This window comes from Carettochelys insculpta, chromosome 20, assembly GCF_033958435.1.
Source record: "Carettochelys insculpta isolate YL-2023 chromosome 20, ASM3395843v1, whole genome shotgun sequence".
In the NCBI taxonomy this organism is placed as follows: Eukaryota; Metazoa; Chordata; order Testudines; family Carettochelyidae; genus Carettochelys; species Carettochelys insculpta.
This window is the reverse complement of record NC_134156.1, coordinates 19,835,619-19,862,167: the sequence shown is the minus strand read 5'-3', so window position 1 is coordinate 19,862,167 and position 26,549 is coordinate 19,835,619. Positions and strand designations below refer to the sequence as shown.

The following is a 26,549-nucleotide window of genomic DNA, read 5'->3' as shown; positions in this document are numbered from 1 at the left end:
AGCTTTTGTCCTGATTATATTCACAGAAAAAGCACATTTAGTAAAATTAACACAGAACTGCCAGCCATTTCTGCTTAAGTGCTTACTAGACCAACAACTCATTATCCCTCGGAAACCCCAAGATCCTGTCATCAAGTAAACAATATTTACAACATTCAAAAACTATAGCTGTTAACAAGGTCTTTGGTTTGTAAGTAACATACATAATGCAACATTAGGGTCTGACCCTGACAACTGCTGAACTTCAAAGGAAGCTGAGACTGCTAGGTAATGTGTCTCAAGACTGAGGCTCTACAACTGCAATTTGACTGTTTACGCTGTACTATCTATTTTTGCTCTCAGATCTCAGTGTGTATCTTTGGACTACCATAGTTCCATTAACAAACTGAGTTACCATATGCTAATTAAATTGGGTTTACTGAAGTATTTTTGGCATTCTTACAATTAACAAGCATTTAGAAATGGCAAAAATGTAGCAGCATATCAAAAATATTACACTGATTATCCAGTTTTGTAATGATCATTATACTCGACCACTGAGAAAGGTGCTGCACAATGGAACACAGTTTGAAGAGAAAAATAATTTATATAGCAACATAAGACAGGCCCCACCACAAACAGCTTATCATCTATTATTGTTATTACTACGGGTTGAATCTCTCTAGTCTGGCACTCTGTGATATGGCAACATCCATAGTCTGGCATGATTTTAGTTAGCCAGATGATCCACTTATCCGGGGTGTAGTCAAGTTTCTCACTGTCCCATGCAGTTTGTTTACAGCCACCAATCCTGGCACTTAGTACTGTATGCTGTCATTTAGCTTTAATTTACTCCTAAATGTCTTCTAAAAGCCCTGTAAGCAGTGAAAGTGTTGGTAAGGCAGCTTGACAGCATTGTCCTCCTGTCATTTGGCAAATTCTCTGGTTTAGTTTTGATTAAAGAGGTTCAACCTTACAGTACCTAAGATCATAGCCATGGACCAGAGGTGCCAGATGCTCAACAAAGATGCAACAAAAAAGACTGTCCCTGACCCAAAGGTGATATATGATAAGATAACAAAAGGAATATGACAACAAAAGGAATATTGGAATGAGGGACACTGATCTCAGCACATAAATTGCTGACCCATTGGCATGTTTTCTGAAAGCAAAGAAGAGTTTAAAAGAAGGATTTGTAGGATAATGAGTTAGAATAAAAGCAGCAAAGTGACGACATGTCACTGATAAACATAATTGTAACATTTTCCATATAAGTCTTCAGTTTATTCTTTGTAAATCTTGATTTTTTTTTTAACCTGCTGCTTGAACATTCAGCAGAGGTCTTCACTGAATTATCCATAGTGAGACCCAGGCCTTTTTTTCCCCTGAGCTGATAGAGTTAAGTACAAAAAACAAATTGTATGAATAATTCAAATAATTCCCTCCAACATGTATTACTTTGCGTTTGTCAACATGAATGAAAATGACAGGACACAAAAGTACAGAGAAAACAGGATGAACTTTATAATAAAGTGAGATAATGTGATATTCGGTCAGGATGTTGCTGAATCCCCATCAATCAGCATTGACAACTATACGTTAGAGGTCGTCCACAAGTTCGTTTACCTCGGGTCCACCATCACTGACACCCTGTCGCTGGACACTGAGCTAAATAGGAGGATCGGAAAAGCGGCCACAACTCTGTCCAGACTCAGCAAGAGAGTGTGGAATAACAACAAGCTGTACACTCACACCAAAATGCAAGTCTACAGAGCCTGCATCCTCAGCACCCTCCTTTATGGCAGCGAGACTTGGACCCTGTATGCCCGCCAGGAAAAGAGGCTGAACGTCTTCCACTTGCGCTGCCTCAGGCGCATCCTTGGAATACCATGGAAGGACAGAGTGACCAATACCGCCGTCCTCGAGCAAGCTGGAATCCCAACCATGCACACCCTCCTCAGGCAGCATTGGCTCCGCTGGCTTGGCCACGTCCACAGGATGACTGATGGAAGGATTCCAAAAGACATCCTGTATGGTGAGACTAGCCTCTGGCAAAAGACCTCCCGGATACCCCCAGTTGTGCTACAAAGATGTCTGCAAGAGAGACCTCAGAGAGGTAGACATTGAGCTGGACAACTGGGAAAAACTAGCAAATGACCGCAGCAGATGGAGGCAGGGGTTACACAAGGGCCTTCAGAAGGGCAAGATGAAGATCAGACAACTAGCAGAGGAGAAGCGAGCGCACAGAAAGCACACTAAGGACTTGCCAGACACCCACCACATCTGCAAGAGATGCAGCAAGGACTGTCACTCTCGTGTGGGTCTTCATAGTCACAATAGATGCTGTAAATGAAGTCCTCAATTGAAACTTTAAAGGGCGCGATGCATAGTCTATGCAGACTGAAGGATGCCTACTGGCCATGAACAGACCAAAAATGCAGAAAAAGAAAAGGAACAAGCTGACAATCATAAGATTACAGAGTCACTTATAATGTGTACATACATTCTCATGGTTCCATCAAATAAAGAGAGGATTATTTGTAGCTGGTTGAATGGATTTTTGGAGGGTACCTAACACACGGGGCAGTCTAGAAGAATGTGTAGAGAAAAGAATGAGAGAAAACAACAGATGTGACAAAACTGGTTTAATCTGAGGAGTTAAAAGAGGCAGACTAAGGGTCTCATCCTGCAATCAACTCCACATGGGCAGATCCCTAACCAGAACTAAGGCCTAGTGGCTTAAATTTCACCTAAATTTGAATTCTCTTTCATTTTGAGAGTCGAAGGCAATTGCTTGTTGTTTTCCCTCAATAAGCTCCATCCAGACTTCAGCCTAGAGTGACAAACAGGAAAAAACTTGTGTGTGTCCTAGAACAAACATTGCTGAAGTATCTAAATTATCATTAATGATCGTGTTCTCAGAAAGGTTGTAAATGGCCATGAGGTGCCATATAGCCAAAATTTCAATTTTAGACAAGGCCTAAATGACAGTAACTGAGTACAGAGCCCTTTGGAAAACCTGCCCCTGAGCCTTCATGCAACAGGCAAGGTAAACAGACCCAACATATAGATGAATTCAGACTGAAATGCCCACTTGTTTAATATATGGAGATATACCTATCTCATAGAGCTGGAAGAGACCTTGAAAGGTCATTGAGTCCACTCCCCTGCATGCACAGCAAAGCCTGTATCACCAGCCCTCAGACATTTTTTCTTTGACCCAAACGGCCCCCTTAAGGATTGAGCTCACAACCCTGGGTTTATAAGGCAATTGCTTTAAAGACTGAGCTACCCCTCCCATCACTTGGTTCAGTGTCTTCAAGATAAGGCTGCATAGCAAAGAACAAACCTTCTCATATCTAAGACATTTTCTGACTGATACAGGAAGGCAGAAAATCTAAAAAGAGAGTCAGTATCTAAGTTATCTGCTCAAACCAGTTTCACATTGAGGATTCTCTCTCTTTTCCATAAACTCATGGGTTACAATTACATTAACAAGTTTTGTTGACAAAACTGATGGAACATGCATACACAAAATGTGTTTTGTTGACACTTCGACAAAACTCAGCACTTTCGCCTCGCAGCTGCTGTCAACAGATTCTGTTAATAAAAAATCTGTGTAGATGCTGTGAGAGGCCTTCTCTCAACAGACCTGGCACCCAGAACAATGGGCAGTCCTGTCTGCTGTGCTTTCAGGTGCCTATTTTGTTGAGAGAGCGGGTGGGAAGTCCGGCTGCTCTCTCAACAGAGCTGAGTGCTCTTCCACTTGGCTTTTGTGTGCGGCCGTGCTCTGTCGACAGAAGTTTTGTTGGGAAATCTCTTTCGACAGTGACTTCTGCTGACAGAGTGATGTAGTGTAACCATAGCCATGGGTTTTTGGGTGAGACTATATCACTTAATCATCCAGTCTGACTTCAGTATGGCATCAATACTGGTTCCACTGACCCAAGAGTGGAAATGAGACCTAAGTAAATGAGATCCACAGGAGACTACGCTGCTACGTGCAACAGAGAACAGGACAGACCAAGTAGCACCAGTGAATGGATTTTGGGAGTGTATCTAACACACAGGGAGCAGCCTAGAAGAATGTCCAGAGAAAAGAATGATAGAAAAGCAACAGATGTGACAAAACTGATTTCAGCTGAAGTGTTAAAAGAGGCAGCACATGGGAAACTAAGGCCCTGATCCCACAATGAACTCCACATGGGAAGTGATGAAAGCCTGTCCAATTCAGGGAAATGATTAAATGAAAAATACCCATTGAAGTCCATATTTTAAGGTTGGCCTTGTCTTGTAACCCAGATGCAACCCAAAATGTAACTGTATGAATCAATTGCCATCCCGTGGACAATGCGACCCTGCCCCACTGGAAACTACAGTAATTATTTACATTTAAAAGCAATATATGGGGGAAAATATTGTTTTTGCCTTCTTTTCATGAAATATAGTTGGAGAAAGGAAACAAAAAGCATAGTCAGCACCTATTTGCAAACTACCAGCAAGTGAGGAGAGAGTCTCAGATCTTTTATTTTTCTGGTTCATATATAGTTTTGTTTTTAAATTCAGGTAACAAAACAGAATTTTCGAACTTTTCTCTAGCTGATAAAAGGCCTTCCTTTTGATATTTTTTTTAAAAAATATTGATTTTATTTCAGGAAGCCTGCGTACACTGGAAGAGATAGTATCTTTGGGGAAAGAGAGGTTTCTTTATTTAAGCTATTATTTATGTTGTAATCTATACAAACATGCCTCTAAATACGGATACATCTATTTTATTAAAGCCCAGTGTTTTTAATAATTTAATATACCAGTTTATTGTATTTAAATTACTATTACAGTGACAAATGGTGATGAACTGTGCTTCAGTGTTTGAATTATTATGAACAGAAGAAAATGGTAGACCTGCATATTATCACCTGGCAACAGAAAGTGGAAAAATACTTCAGTTTCCTCAGCCCTCTTTCTACAACATGACAGTAAAGGAAGCATTCTGTTTGAAGTTAAGTGGGGTGTCTCTTTTCTCCCTACCTAAAAGGTCAAATAGCCAAGGAACAAGCATCAAAATTACATCATTTTATATAGCAGTTGAAGCTCTGCAATGTTGGAAATGGGAAGGGCATATGTCATAAGCTGGGGAAAGAGCAACATTACTTTGATCAAAGAAGATTGTGCAATTGGTGTATCTATGGTGGCTGGTTAGGACTGGATATTAAGATTCCTAACCTCATTACTCAATGTGGCCTACTGAAGAGAAGAGAAGAGAAGAGATATTTTTTCCCTTAAATCTTCTTATCTACCAGGAATTAACACAATTTGTTGTGAAAGAAAATATACACTAGATATTTTTAAATGAACAATCATAAACCACTTTTGGGGAATTTTACTTAAGGTACTTTGAAGGAAATTCCGAACAACATCCAAAATGAAAGATAAAATAGAAATGCTGAACAAAACCCACAACTTTAATGTGCACTATATAGTATAATATATATAATTTGGCATACTCCAAATTCTGTATGTTTAAGGTAAAATGTTTTTTTAACAACAACCACAACAACAACATTTTTGCAGCTCGAAGAAAATACAAGATTTAAAGAAAAAAACTACAAAGGCTACAGTATGAAACAAAAGCCTTGAGGCTTTTTTTCGTTTTATTGACCCATGCCATTTTGCCTCTCCTCAAACCTTACAACCCTAGGTGAAAAAAAGCAAAGACACCCTTCTGAAAATATAATAGCTGAGTACTAAAATGGAATGTAAATGCCAGAAAAAATGAAAGTAACCAGCCAGCAATATAAAACATGCTACCTCTTTAAATCATGAGGCTTTACCTAATACCATGCTACATGTGTAACACAAGAACCAAAAGTTGTAATTTTCTTCTCAGTTAGAATCTGGAGACCCACCTAAAATCTTATGCAATTCTGGAGATGACACTCTTTATTGACCAGTGAAGCATCAATATAGGTTCACATCTAAAATCGTACCTCTGTTTTGTACAGTATCTTTCATCATAACTGAAGAGCTGACTGAATTTAGGTACCTTAGAAATTCAATAAACATGGAACAAATATTTTCAGTAATTTTGCATAATATATCATTTTCCAGAGATCCATTAAACTGTGCCAGTCTTTGGTGATATGTTAAAAGTGTCTATTTTAAAAATATGCTTCTTTACATAAGGAAAACAGATACTTTTACACCAATCCAGCAATCGTGGAACAGCTAGATCCTTCAGACCAAAAGATTCAAGAAATTGCTAATCTGTGAATATGATGATGATTATTAAAACAATATAAAATATCTAGCAGTTGCACCTTCCATTTAGCTAAACAAACTGGCCTCTTCTGCTGTGTGGCAGCAGCTTCGTAGCGTGGAGAACCTAAACAGACTGCAATCTACAAATATTTCATTTTACAATTTTATGATAAAGTCATATGAATAATATTTACTTATCCTGCTAGCCATTTGGTTTAGAAGTACACTTCAGTCTCATAATACTCCAAAGCCACGTACACTAGGAGCAAAAACACAGTACTTGAAAAATACACTACATGTGAGTTTTCATATACCACTGAAGGCACCAAAGTAATTTTAAACGCGGATTACTCCCACTGCAAAGCCAAACATAAATTTTAAGTATCTATGTACTTTATAGATGAAGGCATTAACGTTTATCGAATTAACAGTTGATTTACTCACCAAACTAAATAAATGTATTTTGAGAAGTGGTAACAATTATCAGACAGATGATTATTCTGATTTTGATTAGAAACAGCTGCCTTAGTCAGGGCAAATGTATTTTCTTGCTTTACAAATACGGCCATGACAGCAGCGCTCATATTATAGACATCCAAAAGAATAAGACTTTTTAAAAGACTAAATTTTTTGTCCTTACTATCTTCATTCTCCATGGTTTAACATATCACTAGGGATAACATCAGCATTTAATTTTAAACAAGCACCTCCAAATGCCATGATATTAACCTTTGCCATGAGTGAGCCACAATCTAAGTAAGAATGACACACATATGGACATCTCAAGATTCCTTCTGAATCTACTATTTGAGAGTTCCATTTCCATCGTTATCTGTGCAAAATGGCATAATGGTAATGAATTACTTGTAAGTACATTATATAAATCCTGCTTATTTATAAAACTAAACACAATAACTGAACTTTTTGGTATTCAGACAAACACCACTGCTTGACAATATGATGTTAGGAATTCAAATGAGAGAATGATATGACTTTGAAATGATAGTTGAAAATGTAACTGTATAGTTAAGTGAAAAAAAGACAGGCTACTTTAATTACATAAGTCTTTTATTCATCATCAAAATAAACGGAACACAGGATAAGGTTTAATTCTGCTGCGGTCTTCTGTATTTCCTGTTACTGAGCATGCTCATAAAATCCCTCCCTATTTTATATAGAAAGCAATAATGATGCAAATGGAATAAATTAATATTATTTCTATAAGGTATTTTCCCTGTAGACTGTTTATCAGATATATTCATATCTACTTGGTTGTTGTTTTTGCGGATAATGAATCTTCCAAATTTAAAAAAGGAAATTAAGAATTATATCTTTAATTTAATTAAGTTACAATAAATAGTAAGAGAAAGGTGAGAAATAAATATGAGGAATCCTAATAAGAGGTAAAATGCAAAGGACTTATTGCCAGGATCTTATATCATGTGGGGAAGAAGCTGATGCGCGGAAACCATACGGTACTTATACCTTCCGTACAAAACCGTCCATTTTCGCATAAAATAATCAATTAATAATCAGCAATTCTAATGCAGATTAGCAGAATAAAAAATATTTTCCTTTTGTTCATTTAAGTTAATTTTCAACTTTGAAACCATCCTGAATTTTTAAATGTATTAACTTTGGGCCTTTTATAAAATGTGCTCTTAGAAAAATACACCACATACACATTCATCCATAAACACATCCTCACAAAATTAACAGAAAAAAACCCCACAAACATCTAATAAGATTTTTTTTTGTACCGAAACTAATAAAGATCATTTTTCATGCTGACAGTGCACATTTCGTCCATAAGTTTGAAGAGTCAAATGCTACCACAGCTGGGGGTTATTCTGCCAAATGGCTTCCAACAGTGACCATAGAGATGGAGGATGGGAGGGGAGTGTATGTGTGTGTAGGAAAACAGCAAACCTGATGGAAAGCCAACCAAAACCCAAATTATCTTATCAGTGATTATCAGGCATATGCAATCAAACACACAATGCAAATATAGAATACAAAATTATGGAGAAATAATGTTAGACGTGGAAAACAAGCAATTTGTTGGTTACCTGCAGAGATTTAAAGAAAAAAGCATATGAATGAATCACATATATTTCATAGGGATTTATCCAGGGGGAAGGAAAGGAGGGGTGAATGTGGGGGTTGAAGGGGAATAGATACCTTTTTTTCTTAAACAAATCCATCATGAAAGAAAATGAGACAAGATTATAAATAAGAGGCCGAGTTATAGCGCACCATGGGATTTTTAATCTGGCTACCTGTGGTTTTTGCAGTTAAAGCCTTCAGCAGTGGGGGGGAGGGCGGTAGAAAAAAAGAAAAAAAAAATCACATTTATATGTCAGTTTCGCAAATGATCAAACAGCGTGCATTATCAACAATGCTGGAAAAAGGGAACCGCTGATTTTTTTATTTTTTATATATTTATATATATATATATATATATGTTTTAATAAGCATACGGCTTTTCAAATGTTATTGATCATTACCTGTGCATCTCGTTTCCTGCATTCTTGAGTTTTATTCTCGTGCTCTGTCATGGCAGCGCGGAGCTGTTTTTCCAGTTTCTCAATTTCCCGTTCGTGATCTCGGACCAGGCAATCCTTTTCTGTGTTATGCTGCTGGAATAGGTGCGTCTTCTCCTGTTCATGCTCCAGCTTCAGCTCTACTATCTGATTGGACAATGAGGAGTACAGTTCATCAATAGAACATCCTTGTCGTCATGACAACTCGTCTACAGCTTAATTTTCCCCCCTAATTTCATCAAGTTGGCAATTTTATTTTTACGTCACTATTACCTCACCCTTTTAAAACTACCTTTGGCTTGAAAGAATTCCTCCAAATAATTTTAACCTCCATGACAACTAAGCAAATTCTGGTGCATCTTTAACCAAAATGTTGGTACAAATGAAGGAACATTTAAAAGAAAAAAAAATCATTGTCACATTCTGTGTATGTTTCCGAAGTATCATGCTGTTGCTAATCAGCAGTGGTAAGGATTATAAATGGTTAATAGTCAGTCTGCTCTCCTCTTCATTTAAGTACACACACACACACACACACACACACACACACACACACACAAAGCAGCAATTAAATCTTTTAAAGATTTCTGTATGATTTCCAAAATCAAAGCTCTTACTTGAATAATCATCTGGGTTATTGTATATACAGTTGTGTTCTTAAAACAATTATAAAAAACAAAGCTCTATTATCTCGTTGTCAGCTACGGTATACCAACATAAACAGATGGATGTGTTCCAGAAGGGGGCCTGCTGTGCTGCAAGCTTGCGCCATGATTTCATAAAAAGCATTCTATTCTCAGGATCCTTTCCCAGTCCACATCACACTGGATACTGTGACCTTGGCCAGTCTTAGCCTCTGCCTGCTAGACTGAATGGCAGCCTGAGACCAAGGGCCTGGTTGCCGCAGCTTTGATACTAATCCTCCCAGACTGTGCACAATGGCACCCTACCTGGCCTGCAAACTATAGCCAGCTAGGCTGCCTTTGAAGCAGGTGATGAATAGGGGACTGCAGGAAGCCAGCTTCCCTAGTGAACTCCAGGCCACACAGCTGCTAAGAACAGTCACTTGGATTTTTCTTCAGTTTTGGTGGATTTCGAGGAGGGAAAAAATGCCGTTATCAAGAATATGGGTTCTTTCCAGCGTGAGAATCCTTCTTCAAAAAAGCGAACAGTAGGAGTCTGCTCAAAATCGATCTAGTTTGTGTAAGGAAAGCGTCCAGGCACCTGATCTTAAAGCTATAGCATTCAATTCTGGAAACGTATTCTGCATTCACATCAGCTGTTTCGTGATTTTTGTTTTGATTTTTTTTCTGCATTTCAAAACCATTCTATCAAACTGCTGATCAGTTTACAGTGAATTCAAAAATAAAACCTGTTTTCAACTCTAGGTTGCTTTCATAGATCCCTAGGGTATGTTTCCATTGTCAGAAAAGGGGCAAGCCAAATATTTTAATTGTGTCTTCATTTTCAGGAAAAATAAGGAGCTCATTAACCCATGAATGCACAAGGAGTTAAAAAATATTACGTATATTATGTGTACTTGACTTGGAATCATTTTGCAGAGTGCTTAAAGTCAGCCTTCTATCAAAACTTTGTGTACATGCTAGTAGTTTTAGATATAGAAACAATGTGGGTGTAAAGGAGAGTCATATTTTTTAAAGAAGAATTTTGTTGCAGAATACTTCCAAGTAAAAACAAACAAATCACTGAAATTCAGATTTTTATTTATTTTTTGAAAAAGCTTAAACTGAAGGAAGTTCTCAGATCTACCTAACACACTTTAATAAATATTAATAAAAATTCGTACCTGCAACGAAATACAAGCTTTATTAGTAACTAAATGTACTTCTGTATAGTTTGTTTTGATTAGGACTTATGATACGAAGTGAATAACTGAAGAGTTGTTTTACTGCATAAGAAAATTGCCCTGTTGTCCTAAACAAATTAAGATTTCAGTTATACTACGAGTGCCATTCTATATCCCCCGGCCCTTTATCACTCTTTTTTTCTTTCTATTTTATTATGGCTATGTTTAGTCATAACATTGAGATTTAATCTATATCAGTAAGAAAAAGAACAAGACCACCATGCTGTTCTCATCAATAAACCAACTCCCTCACCAAGATAAATCACCTGGAAATTGTATTAATGCTTCATAAACCAGGAAGGGGTTCCTATTCCCCTGTAGTCTGTCTCAGTAGAAGCATACCTTTAGTTCTTCTAATATTGGGTCCTTTCCTTTGAGGTACCGAGCACATCCTATGAAGGGCACAAGACAGTCAAATCCTTCATAAGTTTTATGTTTATTGAAGGGGTCTCAGCATTTCAAAGGAAGCGTTCCACTTTGCAGGATATTGAGCATTGACTATTGTATGTCAGGTTGAAGCACGAACAGCAGTTAACTGGTAATTTCGACAGGCTGCTCTTATTTTTATAAATATTCTGACAACTGAGTAGCAGATACGGGATTGATGGAACCACACACTCGAGATAAATAAGCAATGACACAAAAACTAGAGAACTGGACCTCACCTGAAGAAAGATAACAACATGAGAAAAATAAGAGTCAACAGGAAATATATCAGAAATCACAAATGTCTACAGGAGATTGACTCGAGGGAGTGCCCTATCACCTCATTCATATTTAATTATGTTACATACAACATAATACACTTCCTGTATATGTAAACTCTTTCATATCCAGCATTCTATCATCTGGAACTCTCAAATAACTGGCATTTTAACCATAAGTAAATTTTAGTTAATTTTTCCATAAGCACAGGATAGTAAAAGTAAATAAATATAAATGCAGCAAATACAGCATAAGTTTATAGTGTACAATACTACTGTTGTTGGAAAATAAAGCACTATGCATACATTTTTGTTTGTTTTTTAATATTTAATCTTGATTTTCTTTAGCATTGTGCATTGCTAGGCATACCCTTCCAGTATCTAGAATATTTGAATATGCTGCAACCTCCCAGTCCGGGGGCTGCTGGATATGAAATAGTTTACTGTACTTCCCTATTTTTGCCCCAAGTTATCACCACACTACCTTATCTGCCAAAACTAGAGTTCTTTGAATCAATGGTCTCTACACTCCTGAATTCTTACTCTGTAATGCACTAATTTTCTTTAATATGTCCCATTTGCTGGCGTGTTAAATACTGGAGTTATGTAATCCTGGCCCTATTGTAGTCAGAGGCAAAACTCAAAACGACTACAAGAGACACTGGATTTCTTCCTATATTTATGAATCTTTGTTCAATTGGTTACAATTTAACTGTAGCTCCCTATCCTTATTTTAATTTTCCAAAGAAGGTGACAGGAGAAAAAAAGGAAGCAATTCTTAAATACAAGCCAATTACTGCAGTGCCTAGCTTTCTAATCAACATTATCTTGTTTTCTTCTGCATTTTTCCTATGAAGTACAGGAAAAAATCATGCTTCTGCTGCTAGGGAGAGGATTGAACTTAGAAGCCTGGCTTTACAAAGCCAGTGCTCTAACCCCTGAGCTATCCCTCTAAGCTTAGCTATCTAAGTTTAGATTTATTGGGAACTGCAGAAATTTTTGAGAACGGGAGAGCCTCTATACCCAAACCAAAATGGAAGCAGACTGCTGGCACTTAACATTAAAAAGGTCATATAGCAGTTTTCATACTAAGGGCTAGGGGAAAGCTGGCAGTTGCAAAGGAGCACATGGAACAGACAGAGATATCGCTTGGGGAGGATCTATTAAATGGAGATTTTCTATGGCCTAGTAAGGAGTAGTAGGCATCCTTCAGTCTGCACACACTATGGATCGCGCCCTTTATAGTTTCAATTGAGGGCTTCATTTACAGCATCTACTGTGACTATGAAGACCCACACGAGGGTGACAGTCCTTGCTGCATCTCATGCAGATGTGGTGGGTGTCTGGCAAGTCCTTAGTGTGCTTTCTGTGCACTCGCTTCTCCTCTGCTAGCTGTCTGATCTTCATCTCGCCCTTCTGAAGGGCCTTGTGTAACCCCTGCCTCCATCTGCTGTGGTCGTCTGCTAGTTCTTCCCAGTTGTCCAGCTCGATGTCTACCTCTCTGAGGTCTCTCTTGCAGACATCTTTGTAGCTCAACTGGGGGCATCCGGGAAGTCTTTTGCCAGAGGCTAGTCTCACCATACAGGATGTCTTTTGGAATCCTTCCATCAGTCATCCTGTGGATGTGGCCAAGCCAGCGGAGCCGACGCTGCCTGAGGAGGGTGTGCATGGTTGGGATTCCAGCTTGCTCGAGGATGGTGGTGTTGGTTCTCCCATGATATTCCAAGGATGCGCCTGAGGCAGCGCAAGTGGAAGACGTTCAGCCTCTTTTCCTGGCGGGCATACAGGGTCCAAGTCTTGCTGCCATAAAGGAGGGTGCTGAGGATGCAGGCTCTGTAGACTTGCATTTTGGTGTGAGTGTACAGCTTGTTGTTATTCCACACTCTCTTGCTGAGTCTGGACAGAGTAGTGGCTGCTTTTCCGATCCTCCTATTTAGCTCAGTGTCCAACGACAGGGTGTCAGTGATGGTGGACCCGAGGTAAACAAACTCGTGGACGACCTCTAACGTATAGTTGTCAATGCTGATTGATGGGGATTCAGCAACATCCTGACCGAGTACATTTGTCTTCTTTAGGCTGATGGTAAGCCCAAAGTCTTTGCACGCTTTGGAGAACTGATCCAGCAGTTTTTGAAGCTGGTCTTCTGCGTGAGACACTACAGCAGCATCGTCTGCGAACAGCATGTCTCTGATGAGGACTTCCCGCACCTTAGACTTAGCTTTCAGCCTTGCAAGATTAAACAGTTTCCCATCAGATCTTGCGTGCAGCAAGGTGCCCTCTGTTGAAGATCCAAAGGCATGCTTCAGGAGGAGTGCGAAGAAGATCCCGAACAATGTCGGAGCAAGCACGCATCCTTGTTTGATGCCGCTCCTGATTCTGAAAGCATCCGATAAAGCACCATCATGTTGGATGGTTCCTCTCATGTCTTCGTGGAACGACTGGATCATCTTGAGTAACCGTGGAGGACAGCCTATCTTGTGGAGCAGTTTGAACAGACCATCCCTGCTGACCAAGTCAAAGGCCCTGGTCAGGTCAATGAAGGCTACGTAGAGTGGCTTCCTCTGCTCCCTGCATTTCTCCTGCAGCTGCCTTAGAGAGAAGACCATGTCAACGGTAGACCTCTCTGCACAGAATCCACACTGTGATTCGGGGTACACCCTCTCAGCAATCTTCTGGAGTCTGCCAAGGATGACACGAGCGAACAGTTTACCAGTGACGCTTAGGAGGGAGATTCCACGGTAGTTGTTGCAGTCGCTTCTGTCTCCTTTGCTCTTATACAATGTTAGCATTGCGCATATCCTGTGGAACCTCACCCTCTTTCCAGCACAGGCACAGTAGCTCATGTAGGGGTTCCAGGAGTGTGTCCGTGGCACACTTGATTACCTCTGGTGGTATACCATCCTGGCCAGGGGCCTTTCCTGCTGCAATGCTGTCGATGGCTCTCTTCAGTTCATCCACAGTTGGTTCCTGATCCAGTTCGTCCATTACTGGTAGGAGCTCGACGGCGTCGAGGGCTGCGTCAACCACACCGTTCTCGCGTGAGTACAGCTCAGAGTAGTGCTCAACCCAGCGCTCCATCTGTTTCGCTTTGTCAGCGATGACTTCAACAGATTTGGATTTCAGAGGTGCCATCTTGTTCTGGGTGGGTCCTAATGCCTTCTTCATACCCTCGTAGATTCCTCTGAGATTACCAAAGTCAGCACAGGTTGCTGACCTATGGCTGCTGCATAGCTGGAGCCAGTGGTTGTTGGCACAGCGCCTGGCTGTCTGATGTACTGTTCTTCTGGCTGCTCTAAGTGCTTGCTGGGTACTCTGGCTCGGTGAGCGTTTGTACTCCAGGAGTGCAGCACGCTTCTTGTCAATGACTGGAATCATCTCATCGGAGTTAGCTTCGAACCAGTCCTTCATGTTTCTAGCTCTTCTTCCAAACACCGACAAGGCCGTGTTGCAAACTGTATCCCTCAGATGTTGCCATTTGGATGTCACATCAGCGCCCCCAGGGCCGCTGCACAGATTTTCCTGGAGGGTCTCTCTGAACTTTTCAGCTTTCTCCGAGTTTGCCGTCTTTCTGGCGTCAATGTGGGGCCTTCCAGCAGGTTTAGAGCGGTACAGCTTCTTGGGTCTCAGCTTGAGCTTGGAGCAAACTAGCAAGTGATCTGTATCACAGTCAGCACTAGGATAGCTGCGTGTCAGAAGGACGTTTTTGAGGTTATTATGCCTAGCGATGACCACGTCTAGTTGATGCCAGTGCTTCGAGCGTGGGTGTTTCCACAACACTCTGTGCTGTGGCTTCATTTGGAAGAATGTGTTTGTGATGCACAGATTGTGGTACATGCACAGTTCAAGGAGACGCTGTCCATTGTCATTCATTTTTCCCACACCGAAGTGTCCTATGCAGGAAGGCCATGAGGCCCAATCAGCTTCAACTCTTGCACTGAAGTCACCCAAGATGTACAGTTGTTCACGAGCAGGTATTTGCGCTACAGCAGCACTAACCACATCATAGAACTTGTCTTTTACTTCTGGTGTGGCGTACAGGGTTGGAGCATAAGTGCTGATCAGGTGGACGGGACTGGCGCAAGTTTGAAGCGTGATCCGAAGAAGTCTTTCTGATCCGCCCATGACTAATTCCACCATTTGTAGAAGAGTGTTTCTGACAGCAAAGCCAACACCATGCTCTCTGGGTTCTTCCTGGGCTTTATCCTGCCAGAAAAAGGTGTAGTCCTTTTCCTTTAGAGATCCTGAATCTGCGAGTAGCGTCTCTTGCAGTGCAGCGATATCAACTCGGAGCCTCTTCAGTTCCTTGTTGATGACAGCGGTCTTTCGGGTGTCACTTATGGCCTGAAGATCTTCAGTCAAGCCGGTCAGCATGGTCCACGCATTCCAGCAAGCAAGCTTAAATTGTTGATGTTTCTCATTTCTTGTTGATTTTCTTATTGGTTTGCCAGGTGCCCAAATTTCAGTCACTTGTCAGGTTCAGGAACCTTAAGCCTCACGCAACCAGCGAGGCAGGTGAACTGTGGTGGGACAGTACCCTATTGGCTGGGGGCTGCCCAGCTTGAGGTGGGCGGTGACTGTCCAGTGAGATGCGAGGATCTCTCCCACCTTCAAAGGCAAACCCTGGCACTCGTTCTCTATGCCAATCGAGCAAGAGCTTATAACCGGTATCTGTTGCCTCCTGTGTTGATGCAACGCTGTTCAGCGATGCCAGAGTACCTCTCCAGGAGCGAGCCTGGGCACTTATTATGCAGACTCTGGGCTGCCCAGACACCAGTGTCCCCCTCTCGGCTTTACTGATATAGTCCAAAGGAGAGGATAACCTCCACGTCTGGTACCAGCTCAGCTGCACGAGTTGCCGGGACAGTGCCAGAAGTTGACACCGAACCGCCTTCGGACTCCACTCCGGATTTTCTGTCAGGGTTTACTCCCTTAGCCTTGCTCCTTCCCAGGATAACCCACAAGACAGTGGGATGTGGAGAATGTGGTTAAGGATCCCACTACTTCATACCTCCCTGTCACCACGAGTCACCATAGCTCCCTGTGGAGCAATGACCTCAAATCCCCAGGACCCTCCTCCCCACCTTTCACCCCACCCCCCAGCTACCATCACCATAGGACCCTCCCCAACCCACTACCCCCATCTCCTCCCATGTCCGCCCTCCTCACTGCACTGGCCCCTCTCCCCCCAGCTGCTCTCAGTGCCCCCAGGTCCACCTTCCCCCATCACTCTTCAGGCTCTTCTCTTCAGAGACTGCTTTTCTTGATAGTGCTGCCTTGCAGAGCACAGGTGGAACACCATACCTGAACAGGACAACAAACATGGGGCTCCTCCCTCGGCGAACTCCCAGAGGCAAACTCCCTTCCCTGTTAGCTGCTGCCCCCTGTTCACTGCTCACAGTGTTCGCTGAGAGTTCCCTTCTTATAGGGAGAGCTGCCTGCTGGTTAGGCCTGGCTCAAAGCCTTGCCTCCAGTCTAATCAGCCCTTGAAGGCTCACCTGGCAGGAAACTCCCCCAATTCACACCTTGCAAACTGCTCCTTTCTGCACCACACAAACTCAGGCACAAGGAGGAGAGGAAGATGATAAAATATGGGTAAGATCTGATGTGAAACAGTCAAATGAAAGAGTCCCAATCAATCACATCTTGTAATGGCAAACAGCAAAAAAGTAACAGGTTTTTAAAGTGCTTGTGTACTAATGCAAAAAATCTAAATAGTAACATGGGTGAACCAGAGGGACTCATATTGAATGAGAATTTTAATACAATAGCTATCACAGAAAGTTGGTGGAATGGCAATAATCAATGGGACACAGTAACAAAATACCTTTGAAGGCCAAAACAGTCATTCTGGTGGGGGAGCAGCACTCTATGCAAAACAAAGAGTAGAAGCAAATGAAGTAAAAACCTCTAACTGAACCCAATTGTACCACAGAATCTCAATGAATATTAATTCCATGCCCTAAAAAGAATATAGTAGTAGGGGTATATTACAAGCCATCTGACTAGGATGGTGATACTGACTCTGAAATGCTAATGGTGATTAAAGAGGCTGTTAAAATAAAAAACTCAGCAAGAATGGAGGATTTCAACCATCCCCATATTGACTGGATACATATCACTTCTGGACAAGATGCAGAAATAAAGTTTCATGACACCTTAAATGATTTCTTGGAGTAGCTAGTCTTAGGACTGGTAGTGTGAAGCCTCTGCTCAGTCCAGTCCAGTGCTGCTGTTAAGTCCTATAATGTCCTGTAAGATTTATTTATTTTGTAATAGCTGCTTAGGTCTATATTCAGTATTATATGTTCGTAAGAAACTGCTTATAGATATCCTAAATCTGTAAGAAATCCTCGACGTTCTTTTGTAAAAGAAATAGCTTTTTCTGAAGTGAGCTTTCCTTTGTGTGAGTGAAGAAAGTGTGATTTTGGGTGTGTACAGAATGGAATCCCTCCCTGAAGCCAGCCTGTCTGGTTGAACAGCTGCCAACAGCACCTTGATGGCCAGAGAATAATATGAATTGAAACCTCCAAAAGAATCCACCAAAGAAAGATAAAGAGCCTCCAATAAGAGAAAATCAAAGTTCCATGGTAGTACAGGGTAGGCCTACACAGCCAGTTATTTTGAAATACAAGCCTTCAGTACAGAATCACAGAATCACAGGGCTGGAAGGGACCTCAGCAAGTCATCTACTCAGCAGGCCCCCTGATTCAAGCAGGATCAATCCCCACTAAGTCATCCCAGCCAGGACCTTGTCCAGCCGGGATTTAAAATCCTCAAGGGATGGTGAATCCACCACCTCTCTAGGCAACGTATTCCAATGCTTCATCACCCGCCTGGTGAAGTAGTTTTTCCTAATATCTAACCTATACCTTTCCCTCTTCAACTTCAGATCATTACTCCTTGTTCTGCCATCTGACACCACTGAGAACAGTTTCTCACCCTCCTTTTTAGAGCTCCCCTTCAGGAAGTTGAAGGCTACTATTAAATCACCTCTAAGTCTTCTCTTCTGTAAACTAAACAAGCCCAAATCCCTCAGCCTATCCTCATAGGTCTTGTGCTCCAGACCCTTAATTATTTTTGCTGCCCTTCGCTGAATCTGCTCCAGCAAATCCACATCCTTTTTATACTGGGGTGGGGGGGGAAACTGGACACAATATTCCAGATGTGGCCTCACCAGTGCCGAATAAAGAGGAATAACTACTTCTCTAGGTCTGCTCGAAATTCTCCTCCTTATGCACCTTAGTATGCCGTTAGCCTTCTTGGCTACAAGGGCACACTGTTTACTCATATCCAGCCTTTCATCCACCATAACCCCTAGCTCTCTTTCCACTGTAGTGCTGCTGAGCCAGTCGGTCCCCAGCCTGTAACAATGCTTGGGATTCTTCCGCCCCAGGTGCAGGACTCTACACTTCTTATTGAACCGCATTAGATTTCTTTTGGCCCAGTCCTCCAATTTATCCAGGTCCCTCTGGATTCTCTCTCTACCCTCCAAGCAATCTACATCTCCCTCTAGTTTTATGTCATCCACAAACTTGCTGAGGGTGCAATCCAGTCCCTCATCCAGGTCATTAATAAAGATGTTGAAAAACACCAGCCCCAGAACCAAGCCTTGTGGCACTCCACTTGAAACAAAAGCTAGGAATAAATGGTCAGTTTTCAGAATGGAGAGAGGTAAATAGAGGTGTCTCCCAACGATCTGTACTGGGACTGATCCTATTCAACATATAAATAATCTGGAGAAAGAGGCAATCAGTGAGGTGACAAAATTCACAGATGATACAAAATTGCTCAAGATAGTTAAGTCTACAGCAGACCGTGAAAAGCTTCAAAAGGATGTCGCAAAACGGGGTGATTGGGAAACAGAATGGCAGCTGAAATTAAATTTTGATAAATCCAAAGGAATGCATATTGGAAAACAATCCCAACTATACATATAAAATGATGGGGTCTAATTTAGTTTTTACCACCCAAGAGAGAGGTTGGATAGTTCTCTGAAAACATCCTTTCAGTGTGCAACAGCAGCAAGAATAATGTAGGGAATCATTAAGAAAGGGATACATAATAAGGAAGAAAATATCTTACTGCTTCCTTATAAATCTATGGCATGCCTACATCTTCAATACTGCATGCAGATTGTTGTTACCTCACCTCAAAAAAGATATATTGGCATGGGAAAAAGCTTGGAAAAGGGAAACAAAAATTATTAAGGGTATGGAACAGCTGTCATATGAGAAGACATTAATAAGACTGGGCCTTTTCAGTTTGAAAAAGAGAGCTCTAAGGGAGATACGACAGAGGTTTATAAAATCATGACTGGTGTGGAGAAAGTACATAAGGAAAAGTGATTAGGGTTGGGTCAATAAGTTGGCCACTGAAAGAAAATCACACCTAACACATATACTATCAATTGGAACATGGAATGTCCAAACACTGTGGATGACTGGAAAGTTAGAGCTACTTTGAAAGGAGATGGAGACAAACCAATGCAATATACTTGGACTGTTCAAGATGCACGGGACAATATCAGGAGAGATATGCGGTTCTGAAGTCATTTGGTCAGGGAACAAAATGAAGCACAAGACAGGAGTTGGACTCCTTCTTAGCAAAAGAGCTAGAGGAGCATTGTTAGGATACAAACTGGTGAGTGCAAGAATGATGGTAGCGAGATTCGAAGCAAAACCATTCAACACCTGTCATTCAGGTGTATCCACCCACATCAAAAAGTATGGAAAAAGAGATTGAGCTATTCTATAAAGACCTGACAAAGACACTGGAGGAGATAATGAAGAGAGATGGTTTGATTATTGGAGGAGATTGGAACGTGAAGTTTGGAACAGATAATGAAGGTTGAGAGAGTAATGGGAAAGTTTGGATATGAAGAAAGAAACGAACGACGTGAAAAAGTACTAGAGTTTGCTGTGGAGCACAAGATGGTAATCTGCAACACAAGATTCCAACAAAAGGACTGCAGGAAGTGGACATGGCGACTGAATGACAGGAACTGCAAGAACATGATAGATATGATCTTGATAAGAAGAAGATGGGTAACATCAGCACAGAAGTGACGAACTTTCCAAAGAATGAATTATAGACTTGGAGCACTGTCTAGTGATCACAGACATCAAGATGAAACTCAAGAGAAAGTGTAAGACACGGTTTAAGAAAAGAAGAGACGTGGCGAGGGTAGGTGAGGAAGAAATAGGGAAAGCATACAGAGCAGCACTTGAAGAGAAGATTAGGAATGCAGGCTCAGAGAAAAACCTCAATAAGAGAGTCAATGGGACAGCCGCGGTGACAGAAGAGCAGATTGTTCCAGAAGAAGAGAAGATCAATAAGAAGTGGATTACGCAGGAGATACTGAACTTGGTCCAAGAGAAGAGAGCACTGAAGTCCAGAAGGGATGTTCACGAGAGGACGGTACAGCAATATAGAATGAAATGCAATGAGGTAAGGAGAGCGGCCAGAAAGAATAAGGCGAGATGATTATAGGAGAAGTGTGAACATAGAGAGAGGTATTGCAGCGAGTGTAAGACTAGGGTAGTGTATAAAATGATCAGGAATATTAATAGGAAGTGGCAGCTGAAGCAGATGGTGATCAAAGACAAGAACGACAAGGTGCTCATGAACAAGGAGAAGGTTCTGCAGCAGAGGACGAGATATTGCACCGAGCTGTGCAAAACACAGTTGGACCTGAGTGTCTCAGAGGGACTGATCAAAGAACTGAAAGAGATATCTCCACTGACAGTGAAACCAATATTTCGAAGGAGGAAGTAGAAAGAACAGTGAAACAACTAAAGAACAACAAGAGCCCCGGAAATGACAAGATCATGGGAGAGATGATCAAATACGGAGAAGGAAGTATAATTCAGGAAATACACTGACTATGTAATATAGCATGGAAAGAAGCATAGGCACCCAAGGAATGGACAAGATCCATGCTAGTAACAATACACAAGAAAGGAAGTGAACTGGAGTGCAAGAACTACAGAACAATTGCCCTACTGAGTCATCTAGGCGAGCTACTGATGGAGAGACTGAGATTGCAGACATCAGAAAATCTAGAGGATGAGCAAGTGGGATTCAGGAAAGATGGAAGTACCATACAGCAGATATTGGCGCTAAGACTGACAGTGGAGAAAGCTCAACAAAAGAACAGGAACATCTACAATTGCTTCATCGATTTTCAGAAGGCATTTGACAGTATGGATCAGAAAGTGACTTGGGCAGTGTTGGAGTCATATGGAGTGGATAGCAGACTGATAGGGTTGTTGAAGGATATCAACGACAATGCGGAGGCAGCGGTGAGAACGTGCGGTGAGTTGAGAAGCTGGTTTAGAACGAATAGAGGTATGAGACAAGGATATCCATCATGTACCTAGAGAGGACGATGGAAAAGATCAAGGAAGAGGTAGAAGGAATATATGTGCTCGGGATGAGAATCAACTTGAACTTCGTGGATGACATGGTTATCCTTGAGGAAGATGAAGAGAAGCTAGCAATATCGGTGTAGGTGCTAAACAAGGAAGTAAAGTGGTATGGACTGACTATGAATGCCAATAAAACAAAAGCAATGGTAACTGGAAGTAAGGAAGTATGAAGGAAGATCAGTGTAGATGGGCTTGAACTAAAGAACATAGAGAAATTCACGTATCAGGGAGCAAAAGAATATATGATCTAGACTGCAAGTAAGAAATAGTAACTAGTATATTGAAAGCAAGACCGAGTTTGAAGGTGATGGGTAAGATCTGGAAATGAAGCTGAGAATCTTGAAAATGTGTGTATTCAGCAGTATGTTGTATGGATGTGAGACATGGGTGATAACGAAAGATTCAAAGAGAAGGATATTGGCATTTGAGAGGAGCTGTTATAAAAGATCCTGAAAATAGAATGATCCAGAAGGGCACCAAAAGGACTTATACAGGAAGGTACAGCTGAAAAAGAACCTACTGCAGAAGATGATACAAGTTACAGCTATTTGGGAATATCTGCAGAATGAACGACGAGCGAAAGATCAAGACCCTAGTATTCAGTATAATGGATGGTTTGAATAGGAGAAGCAGATCCCACAGAGAATTTGTAGATGATATAGTAGATTGGTGTGGAGGTAGTCTACAGAAACTAAGCCACTCTGCACTGGAAAGGGAAAGATGCAATGAAAGAGTGAGGGAGGCATTGGACACCAATGGGCATTGAGCCCGTGGTGGTTGTCGTTGTTGATGAGGATGACAACGACAGGAACTAGTGGCTACCAAAAGAAATTATTAGGGAGCAGTTTTAAAACAAAAGGAAGTATTTTTTCACACAGAACAATCTGTGGAACTCCTTGCCAGAGGATGTTGAGAAGTCCAACACTAACAGGATGTAAAAAAGAACAGACCAATTGTGAAAGATAGTCTCTCAATGGCTATACCTACACTAGCCCCCGCCTTTCGAAAGGGGGATGCTAATGAGATGCTTTGGGAGTACGCTAATGAGTTGCTGTGATGAATATGCAGCACCTCATTAGCATAATGGCAGCTGCAGCACTTCGAAAGTGCCACTTTCGATCGCCCGTGGCTCATCTACACGGGGTCCTTTTAGAAAGGACCCTGCACACTTCGAAATCCCCTTATTCCTATAACCAAATAGGAATAAGGGAATTTTGAAGTTTGTGGGGTCCCTTCAAAAAGGACCCCGTGTAGATGAGCCATGAGCAATTAAAAGCGGCACTCTTGAAGTGCCATGGCCGCCATTATGCTAATGAGGCACTGCATATTCATCGCAGCACCTCATTCGCATATCCAGAAGTGTCTCATTAGCATTCCCCTTTCAAAAGGTGCGGGGGCGGGGGGGATAGTGTACACATAGCCAATGGGTATTAGCCAGGACAGGCAGGTATACTGTCCTTGGCCTCTGTTTGTCAGGTCTGGGAATGGGTGACAAGGGATGATTGATGATTATCTGTTTTATTCATTCCTTCTGGGGAACCTGGCATGGGCTGCTGTTGGAAGACAGAACGATGGGCTAGATGGATCCTTGGCCTGACCCAGTAAGGCCATTCTTCTATATTTACAGCTGATAAGGATATGGACATGAAATTTCATAAAAATCAGTCACCCACAGCACAGTGCAGAACTATTTGTCACTCATTTCATATTTAGGCTCTTGAAGTCACCTTGTTAAATGACATACTCAAAGAGAGATAATACTGCCGTTAGGTTGGTAAGACAATACTAGAGACACAAGATAAGTGAGGTAATATTTTTTATTGGCCCAACTTGGCAAGCACTGGAGTTACACAGAGCTATCCTCCCAGAGCTGCTTGAACACCTGTCTCTTTCACCAACAGAAATTAGTCAAATGAAAGATATTTTCTCACTCACCTTGTCTCGGTAATAGCTAAAGAGAGATTTTTATTCACAAAACCCCACAGAAATAAGCTATAGGTTTTTTTAATACACTTTTCTGCCTGCCTGCTTTGATACCCTCCTATTTTAAGTGAACTTTCAAAATTGTTTTTATTCTCTAATGTGTGGGTCAGGCTGAGTGGTCTCTTCCTGTGTTACATTATTATATCAGTATAATGCTGTGCTCAAAGTTCAAAGAGGCCACATACATCCTCTGTCTCAAACCCAGTTTGCTGCTACCGCAAGACAGTCAGTTCAGCCATGTGGTCTGTGTTGTCTCCTTTCAAATACTGCAGACAAGGGGCTGGCAATAAAACAGAGGCAGGTCACCAGGCTTAGCCCCTGGCAGGCCACCCACTGTTTATAAGGAGCTGCTCAAAGCAGAGGGCAGTTGGAATTAACCACAAAGGAGAAAGACTGGTCCCCTGAGAGAAGCACCTTAGGAAGAATAGTACTGGGCAGGCTCATTAGAGCTGGAGAGAAGCTCCTATTGATACCTACCTTCCAGACAGATCCAAGGAACGAGAAGGTGCTGTGGTCACAGGCCCAGAGAACAATGAGGACAGTTAAAAGGAGTGAAGGAGGGCAGGACAAGGCTGTCACCAGAGGATCCCTGGGCCAGAACCCAAAGTAATTGGCAAACCTGGGTCCTCCCATTCCAACTTGCACTGCACCAGGCCAGACTGCAGCGCAGCCAATACAGATTGCAGCTTTCCTCTGAGGCAAGGGGCTAGACTTTGGGGCTGCAATTGGCTACAGAGACAGATATACTGATGGAGGACTGCTGATACCCCTGGAAGGGGATGAAAACAGAGTGGTGGGCATTGCTGAAGGGCAGTGTCCCGAGGAGGATGCCATGGTGACACAGGTCCTGGCCCAGAGGATAGAGACAGTGGAATAGAGTGATGACAAGTGAGACACTAGGCACTAGGCAGTGGATTCCAAGAATCCGAGCTAATTCATGGTGGGACCAGCAAGAGGTGCCAGACTCCGTAACCTTCCATAGAAAAGTGAGGCTCTTGACCACTCACCAATATCTTGGAGTAGCAGTGCCCCCTGCCCAAAAAAAAATTGTTGCCCATCTTTGGTTTAAACTCAGCCAACTCTTTGGACAATTCTGCACATTTTAAAGTAAGAAATGTTTATGGGCTGTCAGAATTCTTTTATAGACATTGTCTTGAATGTGATGCATGTGTACGCATACACCCAAGGCTTTTTTTCTAGGGGAATGCACTGGAACAGAGTTCCAGCACCATTTTTTAGCCCAGCCCTGTGGCTGAAGCTGTCTCTTGGCCCAGCTGGCTTCCAGCCACAGGGCTGCAGGTCCTCCTGCCCCCGGAAGGCCCGCAGCTGAGGCTGCAGGCAGGACTTGAGTTCTGGCACCATTTTTTTGAGGGAAAAAAAACGACTTGCATACAACACACAGTTATATAGCAAAGCTTAAGAGATGTCCTGTTTCTTTCCTGTTTGAGTAAATGGAACAAGAGCACAATTCTAATTATTCCTTCAAAAGTTCTACAGAAGTCAGAAACCAACATCAAAAGCATCAGGAAAGGATTTCCTGAAACAGGAAGAGATTATTTAGCAATCAGGTAATACTTTTCCTTGTTTTCCACTTTACTACGTAAGTGTGAAACCCTTACTATTATAAAATAGCTCCAGCTCAGTTTAGAAAAATACTGTGCAAACTAACCATGCAAAGGATGTCCATAAATGTGCAAATGAGACTATTTCACTATAGCAATAGTTCTCCAAACTTTTTCATAGTATGATCCACTTTTTAAAAGAAAGAAAGACTGTGAATGAGAGGGAAGAAGGGGCTTTCAAAGTCAGGAGGTGGGGGGGCTTTCAAAAGGCCCCAAGCTACATGGCCAGTGTGAGTTCCAAAAGCAGCACTTTCGAATCACTTGCAGCCACCATTATGCTAAAAAGGCGCTGTATATTCATGTCAGCGCTTCATTAGCATCTTCCCAACTGCATCATTAACTTGCTCCCTCCAAAAGGAGGGACCATGTATAGACACAGCCAAGGGGAAATTATTCTCTAAATGAAGACACAGTGAAGCAATATAATTAAAAACCATCAATAAATGTACAAGTACTAGCTAATTTTACATTGCATCTGTTTTTCGTTAAAAGTTATGAAAGTTAGGCATGAACCTCAGGTTTTCTGGCAAGTTAGCTATGTGACCACTGCTGTTGTAAAGTTTGGGCACGTCTGCTTTCAAGTATCTGTGGCTCCTACTCGAGGCACTTTCAACAAAGACAATTAATAGGTGGTTAAATATGCTTAAATTCTACGTGTTCGGTTTTTTGTTTTGTTTTTTTTAATTTATTTTCCTGTGCTGATGGTGCCTTGAAGCCTGACCATAGACACTGCAACCATTTCAAAGGCAGGAAAGGCTGTGGTCTTCTGGTCTTCAGTGTGGTGTCCAGTGCTTTTGAAGTACCCATAACAGCTGCTCCTAGCAGATAGGAACTAGGGGTGGGAGGGTAATATACTTTCAAGCCACCAGCTGTACTGGGAGCAGAAAAAAACTGAGCTAAAGAATACTTCTTTAAAAATATCACTTTCTCCCTGCTGTGCCCTCAGCAGGTACTTCAAGAGGGAGTGACACTGGCAATCAGCTGAAGCTGAAATCAAGAACGTGTGTCTGACACTAAATGTTGCAGGATCCAAGGATTTTTCCTAAATTCATTATTAATTTTAAATAAATTAAAATAAATTAAAATAAAATGGAACATGGGGGTATTATTTTTGAATGATTACAAATTATATTACAAAAAAAAAGAATTATCCCAATATTAGAAAT

General features: G+C 41.6%; 1 protein-coding gene across 3 annotated transcripts in view; it reads right to left on the bottom strand.

Moving 5' to 3' along the window:
* Positions 1–26,549, bottom strand: part of CEP112 (centrosomal protein 112) — a 401,457-nt gene that overhangs the window by 158,000 nt on the left and 216,908 nt on the right. For all 3 annotated transcript variants that reach the window (XM_075014699.1, XM_075014700.1, XM_075014701.1), the window contains one exon: positions 8,745–8,927. In XM_075014699.1, the coding sequence (XP_074870800.1) occupies positions 8,745–8,927 (183 nt within the window). The remainder of the gene's footprint in view (positions 1–8,744; positions 8,928–26,549) is intronic.